This window comes from Oncorhynchus clarkii, chromosome 19 (assembly GCF_045791955.1).
Source record: "Oncorhynchus clarkii lewisi isolate Uvic-CL-2024 chromosome 19, UVic_Ocla_1.0, whole genome shotgun sequence".
NCBI classification, from domain to species: Eukaryota; Metazoa; Chordata; class Actinopteri; order Salmoniformes; family Salmonidae; genus Oncorhynchus; species Oncorhynchus clarkii.
Genome location: NC_092165.1, coordinates 30,774,237 through 30,788,589, shown reverse-complemented (window position 1 = coordinate 30,788,589; position 14,353 = coordinate 30,774,237). Strand labels below are relative to the sequence as shown.

The 14,353-nt window shown below is 42.8% G+C and overlaps 1 protein-coding gene across 4 annotated transcripts in view; it reads left to right on the top strand.

The window, feature by feature from the left end:
* The first annotated feature begins 2,130 nt into the window (after positions 1-2,130).
* LOC139375022 (B-cell lymphoma/leukemia 11B-like) overlaps positions 2,131-14,353 on the top strand; it is a 62,341-nt gene continuing 50,118 nt past the window's right edge. For 3 of the 4 annotated variants that reach the window (XM_071116387.1, XM_071116385.1, XM_071116384.1), the window contains exon 1: positions 2,161-3,128. In XM_071116387.1, coding sequence (XP_070972488.1) covers positions 3,071-3,128 — 58 coding nt within the window. In that variant the 5' untranslated portion in view covers positions 2,161-3,070. Of the gene's footprint in view, positions 3,129-14,353 lie in introns of all 4 variants that reach the window. The other variant, XM_071116386.1, reaches the window with a different exon arrangement.

The following is a 14,353-nucleotide window of genomic DNA, read 5'->3' as shown; positions in this document are numbered from 1 at the left end:
TGAGAGTGTTGGGAGAAATATTACCACTCAGCATCATAGTCTAGATCAAAACCAGATGCACCACAGCACAGACGTAGTATCTCAAATGGCACCCTATTCCCCACATAGTGCCCTTCTTTTGACCAGAACAGACCCACTCTAAATTGTGTTGAAATGAACAAGTTGATTATTTTGTAAACCCCCTCCCCACCTCTTTAATTCAATTAATTCCTAATGTCTTCTTTAGAACCCCCCCCCCCCCCACACACACACACACACACCATTATCCATATCCTCTCTCACTGTGTCACTGTGACCACTGCCTGGCTTTCTTCCTGCCAGCCTCACTGCCAGCCTGTCTGTCTGTCTGCTTGTCTGTCTTTCTCTCTCCCCTCCCTGCCTGCCTCTATCATCAATCAGCTCCCACTAAGACATGCAGGAGATTACCAGCACAGACCCAAGTAGGGAGAATCTCAGCTCAAACTCACTATTTTACTAAGTGCCACGCTATCCCGTGTCTCAAAGTCTCACATTCACTGGAGCCGTGACACACAGGCAGGTAGTCAGTAGTGGTGCAGAGCAGAGAATTGTGACTGGATCATCTGCATTGTACAACATAGATGCTGCTGCCACAGTATGATCTGGGTCTGTTTCCCATTCTGGGCCTCATTGTGTGTTTCTCATTTTCAGCTTGACATGAATTTCACTTGGAAGTGTATTTCTCTCATTTATGGCTGTCATGATGTTGATAAGCCCCTGATGATGGATTTGAACTCCAGTGTGCAGAATTAGGACAAAGGAGGTTATTTAATTTGAAATGCTTGCCTGGTAGAGTACCATACTCACAATAACTATCTTGAAATAGATTTTGACTAGGACCGCAGGAATGAGTCAGTTCATTTTTCAAAAACGTATACTTAATACTTCCAATCATTGGACACTAACATTAGGCTGAACGGGTGAGTCCGAATCATGTGTAAATCTTGTAAATAGCGAATAAGACACATAGAGGATAGGTTATAGCCAGGTTGTCTATAACCCTGTAATAAGGTTCACAGATGGCCTAAGCACAATATATATTTCATCGACCTCTGATGAATTGCGTTTGAAGCTTGGAATTTGCTTTGCGTCTTTTACTAGGTCATGATACATTTATCACAGAATATCTAACGCTTAACACATCTAAATGTATATCGAGGAATGTCTGCGGAGAACTAATATTCAGAGATAAATAAGACGCACTACGGTAGGCCACACTTTTTTTGTTTGAAACATCAAACAAACATTGCAGACAATTATGACTAATCAACATCAAATGACATCCAGTGTTTATGTTGATCATTTGCAGTGAGTTAAGATGTTCTAGTATTTTATGATAAAATCTCTGAACAAAATGCATCGCTGTTAAAATGTTTCTCATTACACCGACACATTTCCACGCATAGGGAAGGCTTTCAGAAAACGGGTCTAATGTTGTCTATAGCCTATGGAAAATGTAAGAGGGCATACTTTATATGAACGTCTATTCGACTGACAAGTGTCTCCACCTCCTTAGCAGCTCCAACTGTAATAGACTAGGACGCCAAAAGCGCAGACAGAAATACGCGCAAATATAATAAACATCTTGTTGACCACATCATAACGTCATCCACGTATAAAATAAGTGACCTTATATATAAACAAATCACCACTTTCATTATATTTCTAATAAATTATATTTCACGGCTGACAATGAATGCATTTGATATGAATGGTCTTGCAATATGCCCAGTAGGTCTGAGCAACAAAATAAAATCAACAATCTATTTAGGTCATAAGGTCAATAAGAGATAAAAAAAATATTTGAACACTTTTCTGAATAACATGAATAAAGAATAAAGTGACTCTTTTTTATCTGAAACTGAGCGAGTTTCCCTTCAGCGTGTGTCTGTGAGGCAGTGAGAACGAGCGGCTTCGTCCACTGCTGCTCTCTCTGAGAGACGGCGGCAGTGCGCTGTCCACTGTTTGCTGCTGGTGATCCGATAGTTGTGAAAAGCCACCACTAGTCGCCCCCAGTGCTCTTGCAGTCTCCAATTTTTCTTTCTCACTGTAGACTTAACGTCACGTCCGCACTTGAACTTGAATTTTATCCCATTGTACGGAGCCAGCTCTAGCCACAGAGAGACAGAGAGCTCGGGGGAAGCAGGACTCACTCCGCCATCTTCACACTCACACAGAGAAAGGGGAGAGAAAAGCGTGCAGGTCTTGATTTATTGAGAAAGGAGGTGGCAGCCTGTATGCCCGGTCTCCACAGAGCCGTACAAGGGGACAGAGCACTTGGAGTTGAGGAGACTGAAAAGTACCTGGCATTGCATGCTCAAGGCTGCACCAAGAGAAGTGCCCATCACTTGGCCATACCCAAGTGCCCAAGAAGAAAAATTGGATTCATAGTTTTCTAAAATTGTATCATCAATTATTGTAATTGTGTGTGTTTACGATTTTTTTATTTTAGTTTTTCGTATTTTTCTAAAAGAAGAAACGAAGTAAGGCTGAGCCATTGACTGGACACAGTCTGGGTACCCGAGCTGTCAGCGCGCGCTGACCATCGCGTTCTGATTCTTCTTTTTCTCTCACGAGGTGGAGGGACACTTGCCGGTGTTTGATCTCAACTGTCACTCACAACAACCGTCAATCATCCAAGGATATTTCCCCCACGTCTGATCTCTTTCTTTATTCTACTTGGACAGATCTCACTTCTCTCACACACCTTTTGCCAATGGTGTGAGTAGCCTAAAGAGAGAAGGTGAAATAGAATTGAAGGTAGGCTACAGCCAGGCTACCCACGGTCTCGTCACACACACACAGGGGCAGAGTGGACCGACGAGACAAAACGCAAAAGACATTTTCGCATCTCCAAACGAGGGGACCACTAGCCTACAGCACGACGCCCGACCAACCACTCTCCCCGGCCGGCGGTCCGAGCGCAGGAGACTCGGTCTTGTGGAGGTCCCGTGAAAAGTTGAGTGCCGAGCAGGAGGAGGCAATAGGAGGGAAGCGAGCCCATCCTTCAGAGTGCTGGTCTCCGGGCAATGCCAGTGTAAATGCCAGGGCAATGTCCCGTCGCAAGCAGGGGAACCCACAGCACGTGTCACAGAGAGAATTAATAGCACGTAAGTACCTGCTTTTCCATTTCCCTCAGAATCACACAGCTCATTGGGGACAGCTTTCTTTACTTTTTTATTTATTTTTACATTCAGTGGAAGTTCATGTGTCATTTTGTGACGCCTATTTTTACTCACACATGTGGCTAATTTGATCAATTTAAGTGAGGGTTGTGAACTCTTCAGTGCGTTACACCAGGGTTGGGAAAAACATAGTTTTGAACTACAGAATGTAACAAGTTTTCACTAGTTGATAAATAATGGCATTTGACACTATAAAGGTACAACAAGGGCATTGCCTTTAAATCCATTTTTGCTTAACAAGTAAATATATTATATTGCAGGTACTCTATTTGTTTTACGGTTTACATTTAAATTCAACAGACTTTATGCATGTGCTACAAGTCGAGACTACTTTTGTGAAAGCTGCATAAATATAGAAAATAACACCTTTCCCTTATTAGGTCTAAATATCTGTTAAGTATACAGTAAGTTCTTATACTGTTATATCACCATCAACTTATTCTCTCCCAAAAAGAGAATTTAACTTTGCATGACGTGTATAGGCTGTTGTTGGTGCAGGTTAAAAGGCGGTCAGGTATCTTGGCTGCACAAAGTCCTTCAGGCCAAGTACAGAATCAAGTACAATACCTGGCGTCAGGGAATGGGCCTCTGACATGTCGGAGGCAATTGATTTCTTATTCTATATAGATGATGAATATCATATAGATGATGAACTTGGCGTTATAGTCCATAGACTGAACAATTGACTGCGTAGAAAGTATAATGTGTTTGTAGACTACATTATTCTGTTTCGTCACACTTTCACGATCCTGTAGTCCACTTATTTACATACACGTGTGCTCTTACTTGAATACAAACATTCCCAACCAATGTAATAATAATAATGATAATAATGACAACCTAATAGTGATTTATTGACACATCGTTTGGAGATAAATGAAAATCTCAAAGCCTTTTCAAATGTAGTCTAATAAAAAAAAGCTGTTTTTTTACCAAACCACCAAACTTTTATCAGACATCCAAAGCCGGTATCCCTGTTGTTTTTTGGGAGGGTTGAACCGAATATATGTTGAATTTCTTAAGACAATTTAAACATATAAATATTGTACAGTCCCCCCCCCCCCCCCCCTTTATCGAGGACTAGTCAGATATCCTCGCGCCATCTGTAAACCAAAGCTGCCATTGCCCTTAGTCTCTGCTTTGACGCCCCCCCCCCCCCTCCCCGCAACCCCCGAATTGCATTATTACAAAAGAATTTGACAGCTGAATTAATTTAATGACACCTTGGCATGGTGTATATAGCCTATGTTCATATTTCAATTATACAGATTTCTCAGGATATCGTGAGGTAATTGAAAGTGAGTAGGCCTACTTTGTGTCTTGGCAAGCTATATGGATTTACCAGATTTATGTTCATCATAAGGTTTTGTTTTGTGGGCTCGGTCCACTTTTCATCCTCTCTTTTTGTTTTGTCGTGTGATTTGTTGACCTCTCCCCCGTTGCCTTGTTATCCAGCTACTCTATATTCAGTCTTTAAGATATTCAAAAATTCATTCAGCATGTGTTTCCCAAGACATCTCTAATTTCAAATAGTGTGTGTGCGCGTTTTTGCAGGCGATTAAATGTCTATTACCAATTCATTTATTGTAAAGGTTCTAGGTTTTGACTTATACAGCAGGTAGATATGGACTACTATACGCGGCATGTACAAGTGGATATTGATGGGCATAAACAGCGCAGTTAGGCGCAGGAGCGCCAGCGTCTTCGAAGCGCTGCATGCACAGAGTGGTGGCAAGTTAGATTATAGTCAAGAAAAGATTGATCAGGAAGCGCTGACATTTTATGAAAAAAGTATCACCCTATCTCTATTTAATATCGCGCATCAACGTGTATGAAACACCTATTCATTCATTCATTATTATTTAAAAAAAATGTACAATATGATAGTAGTAGCATTGTGTTACATAAACATTTATTAAACGTCTAGCTACCCTACAAAATACGAACCAGACATATGAAGAAACAAAGATAACCTGGTCAAATTTTAAAGAGCACTTTTAGGCATATGAGAGTCCAAGTTCAAAGCAATTAAATCCCTCTGTCATTTCTTCTTCAATGGGGTTCTGAAGTAGTCTCCGAGTCTAATCCATCCCGCTAACTGAGAACAGAGGCCCTCCATGGTGATGTCATCTGAGTCCAATGTGTTTTGTGTTGTTCGGGGTTAGGACTGTGTACTCTGCACATTCTCTCCCACACACCACTTACTTTTATGGCAAAATCGTTTTTTTTGTGTGTGTGGGTGTGCCTGTATGTCTCTCTCTGTGTGTGTATCTACTGTTTACTAGTCTGGCTCCTGAGTCAGTCCTCTGGACTCCGGTTTGTCTATGATGGCTACTGCTCCAGTCTTCCATCATTTAACACAGATTTCTCCTCTAGCTAGTTATCCCATCCTGTCTTCATCCGCTCCTGTTGTCATTGGCTTGCAAATTGATTCAAATAACTGCAATGATTTGTTTCGCTTGCAGAGGGGCAAGCACGGCCATCCTACTCCCACTAAACTCTGCAGGACACTGGACAGTACAGCGTTTACAATTGGCCTGTGAGATAGACACCTCCTGTGTCATATATATATATGAATGTACCTTGTTGATCTGGAACCTATAGATTTGAGAAGTTATCAGACTTAGAGCTGATTGCGTGTCTTTGTGTGTGTGTGTGTGTGAGAGAGGTAGCTATGGTTACAGCAGAGGTAGAACAGGCCTGTTTTAGTGTTGTATGAGTATCCAAAACAAATCTCCAATGTAGACTATAACTGTGGTAATTGAATAAATATGGCGACCACACTAATGTTGGAAGGAAACTGGTGACTGACTGACAATCGGAGTGTCAATCTACTTCTGAGACAACCCTTAGATTGGTGTGAGGGTGCACACACACACATTGCCTTATAGTGTATCCTGCCTCCCCCTGTCTTAGTACACACACACACACACACACACACACACACACACACACACACACACACACACACACACACACACACACACACACACACACACACACACACACCCTAACGACACTGCACTTCTCTGCATGCCCCTGTTTGTCTCTGTGTGGCTGTGTATGCAGAACACATTTTCATATAAACACTTTGGTAGAAACGTCGGGCTTTCAGTGAGTTTTGAATGGTGCAGTAGAATAGTACAGTACACCCCGTGACTAGGATGATTAGGGGGAGTCAGAATCTCTAGCAGGTCAAACCTGTCTGATAAGTGTTCAGTTCTAAGTCATGGTTGTTCAGTCAGGGGAGGAGCTGGCTGCAACCTGTGGCATGGCACTTGTGCATTTAATAACGTCTCTGGCAATGGTTTTTGGATGTATGGTTGAATGCACACACACACACACACACACACACACACACACACACACACACACACACACACACACACACACACACACACACACAGTACATGCATGCATATGCAAATTCACACACGTGAATGCCAAATCTCACATGCACGTACGGCATCAGCAAACTGGGCATAATTCTTTCACGCACTATTAGATAATATATCCGTTTGAAGCAACCAATCACATTCTTTTCATTTGGCTGTTGAGAACATGTGTCGATAAAAAAAAAATGCGATTTATCTATTCAGCTAAGTGAACTCTTCATTCTGTTGCAAGTCACTAAAATGTCTTCGCCGCAGATGCTTTACTTAAAATCTTATATTATTGTGACATACGATGATGAAACCATGTGTTATGTCTTCTTCTATCTCCCCTCCTTTTTTTTTTACTTAAAAGGGGAGGTCTTAAGAAGGCATTAAAAAAGTGTGTGTATGTGTGTGTGTGTTTGCGTCTGCCTACTAATTAACACGTCGTCTATGGCATTCAGTCGTAGTTAAGTGAAGGTCTTCCTCTTGGATTAGCCCCGTGAGTGCCTTTGAGGCAGCCGGCTTCGACAAAGGTTCAATTGCACTAGTTCATTCAGATTTGTTCTTCTTAGCGAAGGAAGGCAAGGAGAACTGAAAACTTTGCAGTGTTGCACTTCAACGCATTTACTGACTCGCCAGCAGCCCCGGAGGTTGTGTATGCTGTATTATAACACAACACACCACGTTCTCTGGGAGCTTAACGACCGACCAATAAGTGTGAAACATTGATACATTTCCAGGTGCCGCATGGATATGTTTGAATATGTTCGTTTTGGAAAAATGTGGATTTAAAGCATGTTTTCAAACATGGAAATTAGAACACTATCTTTGGTAAACTGCGCCTCAGCCGCGGTATCTTATATTAAACTGATATAGGCGACTGCAAATTATGGGTTTAGTCTGTATAGCTACACAGTCCAATATATATTATTTGTGCCTTGTAATTATCAGATTTTTTCAAGATATTTACATTTAAATATTTTGTAGTTTTTTAGATTAGTAAAAACAATTTAATCCTTTAACATTTAAACTATATCTTTCCATTAGATATACGGCAACCGAAAAAAACAACACACACACAAGCACACACTCACACACACACATAGTGTGTCGGCCCAGTGTGCGATACATTGTGTAAATTACAGCCGAGACCACTTGAGATGCATGTTTCCCATTGCGTTGGGAGCGAGTGAGAACCAGAGGGGAACCCCACTGTGCTGGTCTTTGTTCTGTAGAGAACCCATAGACAGACAGACAGACAGACAGAGGAACGACCAGTGTTCATTCTAAGGTGTGTTAGAGGTTTTGCCGCACAGTCTCTGTGTATCGGTGAAAATTTTTAACCTGCATTGAGCTCAATAGGTCTGTTGGGAATAAAAAATACATTCTCCCCTAAAATAATAACTAGACACACTTTTTTATTAATGCCATGGGTCATTTTGTTCAACCGTTTCAAAACCGGATGATGATAATCGGTGTGATTGGGCCACAGTGTTTTTGGAAATAATTATAGTGTGGTCCTAATTTACGAATTCCGACAAAAGGCTTGAATACTATTATTTTATGTGTATCAATTCATAATATTTACAGAACTTAGAAGCAGAAAGAGCAAGGCAGGAATCCCTAGTTGTTGTTTAGGGAAGGTGTTGCTATTTACCTCTAAAGCCTGAAGTCACCAGCGTTGTTGTTCTGCGTGCGTGTGTGTGTGTGTGTGTGTGCCTGTAAGAGAGAAACACAAAAAGCATCTTTATGTGTATCAATTCATAATATTCACAGAACTTAGAAGCGGAAAGAGCAAGGCAGGAATCCCTAGTTGTTGTTTTGTGAATAATTGAGTATTCAGTAAAAGACAACAGCTTCAGAAAGCAGCATACCTATACTTATTCTCCCGATTAGATGGTCATTGGTTCACTTGTCCAAAAGCCTTCTATGTCCTCAATAGGCTACTAATACTGTACCATCTATGTGCTCAATAGGCTACTAATACTGTACCATCTATGTGCTCAATAGGCTACTAATACTGTACCATCCATGTGCTCAATAGGCTACTAATACTGTACCATCTATGTCCTCAATAGGCTACTAATACTGTACCATCTATGTCCTCAATAGGCTACTAATACTGTACCATCTATGTCCTCAATAGGCTACTAATACTGTACCATCTATGCCCTCAATAGGCTACTAATACTGTACCATCCATGTCCTCAATAGGCTACTAATACTGTACCATCTATGTCCTCAATAGGCTACTAATACTGTACCATCTATGTCCTCAATAGGCTACTAATACTGTACCATCTATGTCCTCAATAGGCTACTAATACTGTACCATCTATGTCCTCAATAGGCTACTAATACTGTACCATCCATGTCCTCAATAGGCTACTAATACCGTACCATCCATGTCCTCAATAGGCTACTAATACTGTACCATCCATGTCCTCAATAGGCTACTAATACTGTACCATCCATGTGCTCAATAGGCTACTAATACTGTACCATCTATGTCCTCAATAGGCTACTAATACTGTACCATCTATGTCCTCAATAGGCTACTAATACTGTACCATCTATGTCCTCAATAGGCTACTAATACTGTACCATCTATGCCCTCAATAGGCTACTAATACTGTACCATCCATGTCCTCAATAGGCTACTAATACTGTACCATCTATGTCCTCAATAGGCTACTAATACTGTACCATCTATGTCCTCAATAGGCTACTAATACTGTACCATCTATGTCCTCAATAGGCTACTAATACTGTACCATCTATGTCCTCAATAGGCTACTAATACTGTACCATCCATGTCCTCAATAGGCTACTAATACCGTACCATCCATGTCCTCAATAGGCTACTAATACTGTACCATCCATGTCCTCAATAGGCTACTAATACTGTACAATCCATGTCCTCAATAGGCTACTAATACTGTACCATCCATGTCCTCAATAGGCTACTAATACTGTACCATCTATGTCCTCAATAGGCTACTAATACTGTACCATCTATGTCCTCAATAGGCTACTAATACTGTACCATCCATGTGCTCAATAGGCTACTAATACTGTACCATCCATGTGCTCAATAGGCTACTAATACTGTACCATCTATGTGCTCAGTAGGCTACTAATACTGTACCATCCATGTGCTCAATAGGCTACTAATACTGTACCATCTATGTGCTCAGTAGGCTACTAATACTGTACCATCCATGTGCTCAGTAGACTACTAATACTGTACCATCCATGTGCTCAGTAGGCTACTAATACTGTACCATCTATGTGCTCAATAGGCTAGTAATACTGTACCATCTATGTGCTCAATAGGCTACTAATACTGTACCATCCATGTGCTCAGTAGGCTACTAATACTGTACCATCTATGTCCTCAATAGGCTGCTAATACTGTACCATCCATGTGCTCAATAGGCTAGTAATACTGTACCATCTATGTGCTCAATAGGCTAGTAATACTGTACCATCTATGTGCTCAGTAGGCTACTAATACTGTACCATCTATGTGCTCAATAGGCTAGTAATACTGTACCATCCATGTGCTCAGTAGGCTATTAATACTGTACCATCCATGTGCTCAATAGGCTACTAATACCGTATCATCCATGTCCCCACTTTTAATACCATCTGAAGAGCACCAACTCTCGCTCTCTCTCGCTCTCTCTCGCTCTCTTTCTCCATCCTCACTATCTATCTCTTTCCATAACCTGCATGCCAGAGGCCTGGTTTGCTTACTTTAGGGATGGTGAACTGTCTGTCTGTCCTCACTGGATCTCTTAACACTGTCTGTCTTCATGTTGTTAGCTGTTTCAATACCTCCTTTCTCTATGGGGTATAAAGTCTTGCTCTTTGCCTCCCTCTCTCCGACTCTGTCTCTCTCCCTCTCCCGCTCTTTCTCTAGACGTGCTTCCTTCCACCTGCTAGGGGGAGCTCTTAGGCTGTGTGTGCGGGTGGTATGCAGCTCTTGTAGTATGAGCTGAGAGAGTAGAAAGCCATATTTCCTAAATGTGTGTGTTGTCGTGGGGGATGGGGCTAGGTAGTAGGAGTTTGAGTGAGCTTTTTGACGACTCTCAGTGTGGATGTTTTTCGATGATGTTGGTGTTCAAACACCCCGTTTAGAGTCCGACTGTCAACACTTCTGTCTCTGGCAGCCGGCCCTACAGCATCCGCAAACCTCCGCTCCTTCCTTCTCTCTCTTCCAAACATGGACCAATAATCAACATTTTATAAGATAATTAAAAAAGAATGAGATACATCTTTAACCCCATGTCCGTTCCATTTAAGCTGCAGATTAAAGAGATCATTTACATAAATACACAATTTGATTATAAAAGTAGAACTTAGATTATTTTACTGAGCTATATTTATTTTTTTAAGAACATGAAATGTAAGTTTTGTTTGCAGTTGATGCCACCATGTTTCCAATTCCAGAACGATTTGGTGTAAACCTAGATGCATGTAGTATGTACTGTAATGTAGATGGATGGTAAGATAATTCTGGTAGCTAGCTAGGTATATGCTGTATGTATCTAGCAGAAAGCGTGTAATTATTCAGTAAATAAACCTCTCCTCTCTCAGACAAGGCGTTCTCGCCAGAGCAATTTAACAAAATGTCTGCCTGGTCCCTTTGATTAATACGCTCGCATATTCTCTCCTTGTTTCTCCTCTCTTCCTTCCTTCCTCCTCCTGCGTGTCCTGTGCCTTTGTCTGTCTGTCTGTCTCTCTCTCTCTCTCTCTCTCTCTCTCTCTCTCTCTCTCTCTCTCTCTCTCTCTCTCTCTCTCTCTCTCTCTGTGTTTTTGATGTTGGGTGAGGAGGCTATGCTTGTCTGTGTGAAGGTATGTGAGAGTAGAGGACAGAGGTTGCACTCCAAATGTAACCATATTCCATATACAGTGCACTACTTTTGACCAGAGCACTGCACATTGCACTAAATAGGGAGCAGGGTGCCATTTGGGACCGAACCTAGAGGGCTGTAGCGCTGGGTTCAGGCTGTAGTGTAGTGTTCCGGTTAGGTCTCAGCCGTGTCCGTGACTCCATGCAGAGTTTTCATAGGCTGATTTACGACACTCCCTGGGTCTCTATAGTGCTCTGACAGTGTGTGACGCTCTGCTCCGTCCACAGCTGGGCTGGATCCACTGGGCAACATACCTAGAAGTGTGTAAAGTTCCTGTCTCTTAGCTCTCTCACTGTGTGTCTGTGTGCCTTTCTGTGAGTTATCTGTCTTCTGCAGTCTGTACATGGCAGTGACTGCAGATACATGTGTGTGTGTGTGTAGTTTTCCTTCTCCAGCCTATGCCACAACGGCATGGATTTCAAGGTGTCAGTCCTGGGGTATACCGTATCCAAAATATCATCATTATCTTTACGCCTACAAGTGGATACATGTTATAGAGTATGGGCCTCCTGCCTTCCTTCCTACCATCCCCTCTCTCTCTGTCTCTCTCTCTGTCTCTCTCTCTCTCTGTCTCTCTGTCTCTCTCTCTCTCTGTCTCTCTCTCTGTCTCTCTCTGTCTCTCTGTCTCTCTGTGTCTCTCTCTCTGTCTCTCTGTCTCTCTCTGTCTCTCTCTGTCTCTCTGTCTCTCTGTCTCTCTGTCTCTCTGTCTCTTTGTCTCTCTCTCTCTCTCACTCTCTCTCTCTCTGTCTCTGTCTCTCTCTGTCTCTCTCTCTCTCTGTCTCTCTCTCTCTCTCTCTCTCTCTGTCTCTGTCTCTGTCTCTGTCTGTCTCTGTCTCTCTCTGTCTCTGTCTCTCTCTGTCTCTCTGTCTCTCTGTCTCTCTCTGTCTCTCTCTGTCTCTCTCTCTCTCTCTGTCTCTGTCTCTGTCTCTGTCTGTCTCTGTCTCTCTCTGTCTCTCTGTCTCTCTGTCTCTGTGTCTCTGTGTCTCTCTCTCTCTCTCTCTCTCTCTCTCTCTCTCTCTCTCTCTCTCTCTCTCTCTCTCTCTCTCTCTCTCTCTCTCTCTCTCTCTCTCTCTCTCTCTCTTTCTTAATTAACCCAGGCTTGGCTGGGTAGGAGCAGAGGAAAGGTTTACTACTACGGCAGCTCAAACTCTCTCTCATACACACATACAAACCTTGGAATCAATGCATGTGTGCACGTGTGTGTGTTCAAAGTCCACAGCTAGAATATTTCCAATTCAAAACGTAATCTCCATTCACACACTCCTTACCGTGTGTGTGTTCTTGACTGCAGCTGCGTCTGGACCAGCCAGGTCACCCGGGATGCTAGTCACTATTCGAAGTCCATCCATGTTTGAGGACGTCGGGAGAGGATGTGGAAACTGTCCACTAGGGGCAAAAGTGAGCTCTGTTATCTTCAAGTAGGTTTCGGTTTTGCTAGGGTGTTGTTGACGGGGTTGGCGGATGGGTGTAAAGCATATGCCTCTGTTCAAATCCAGCGATAGAAACCTTAACCCTTAGCTTAAGTGTTCAGAGTTAATGCTTAATCTTAACCTGGAACACTTTGAAATTCTTCTGACGTGAGACTGTAGAGCTAGTTGGTCTGGACACCTGTTAAAGCTAACCTTAAACCATGCGATGTTGGTTTTATGCTTTGTGTGTTACCTTAAACCAAGTAGCATACCTGCTAGACTGGTTACCTGCTATGCTTTGTGTGTTATACCTGCATTACCTGCTAGCATACCTTAAATATGCTAGACTCATTCCAGCTAGACTCATACCTGCTAGACTCATACCTGCTAGACTCATTCCAGCTAGACTCATACCAGAAGCACTTAGTGTCACGCTCATTGGTGACAAAAGCTTCAGTAAAAGTGTGTGTTTGTGAGAGAGAGAGAGACAGAGAGAGAGAGAGACAGAGAGAGACAGAGAGAGACAGAGAGAGACAGAGAGAGAGAGAGAGAGAGAGAGAGAGAGAGAGAGAGAGAGAGAGAGAGAGACAGAGAGAGAGAGAGAGAGAGAGAGAGAGAGACACAGAGAGAGAGAGAGAGAGAGACACAGAGAGAGAGAGAGAGACACAGAGAGACAGAGAGACAGAGAGAGAGAGAGAGAGACAGAGAGAGACAGCGACAGAGAGAGACAGAGAGAGAGAGAGAGACAGAGAGAGAGAGAGAGAGAGAGAGAGAGAGACAGAGAAAGACAGAGAGAGACAGAGAGAGAGAGATAGAGAGAGAGAGATAGAGAGAGAGAGATCTTTACTCTGAGATGTTTAATATATACCCTCTGGTTTGAAACCCACTCAGATATGTACTGTGTGATTATGGTTGGTTAGAGAGAGTGGCTTTCTGGTTGTTAACTCTGTCAGGCAGTGTGTGTACCCAGGCCTGGGTGTCCAGCGAAACAGCGTGTGAACCCAGGCCTGGGTGTCTGGTTGTGGACCTTGCCTAAGGCCTGTTTGTTTGTGTTAAGTATGTGTATATTTACAGGAGAAGTGTGAATTTTTTGTCTAAGTGTTTGTATGTGTATCTAAGCCAATCTTGTGTCTGTGTCTGACAGGGCTCTTCCTCAGTTCTATTGAGGTTGGCTGAAAGTTGGTTAGGGTGACAGTACATTGGGGAGGGGGAGGTATGTGAGTTAAGCGCTGTTTTCTTTGTGCATGTACCAGACCGGTGTGCGTTCGGCACGTCTGCATTTGTGCGTGAATGTGTTTGTGCTTTACGTCTCTGTGAGAGTGTGTGTGTGTTGGCGTGTGTGTTGGCATGTTGTGTGTGTGTGTGTGTGTGGTGGCACTGACTGCAGTCTCAGCCGCAAACACGCAGCCTTGGTGAGAGCCGCCTGCCACGGCGTGGTGTAGCAC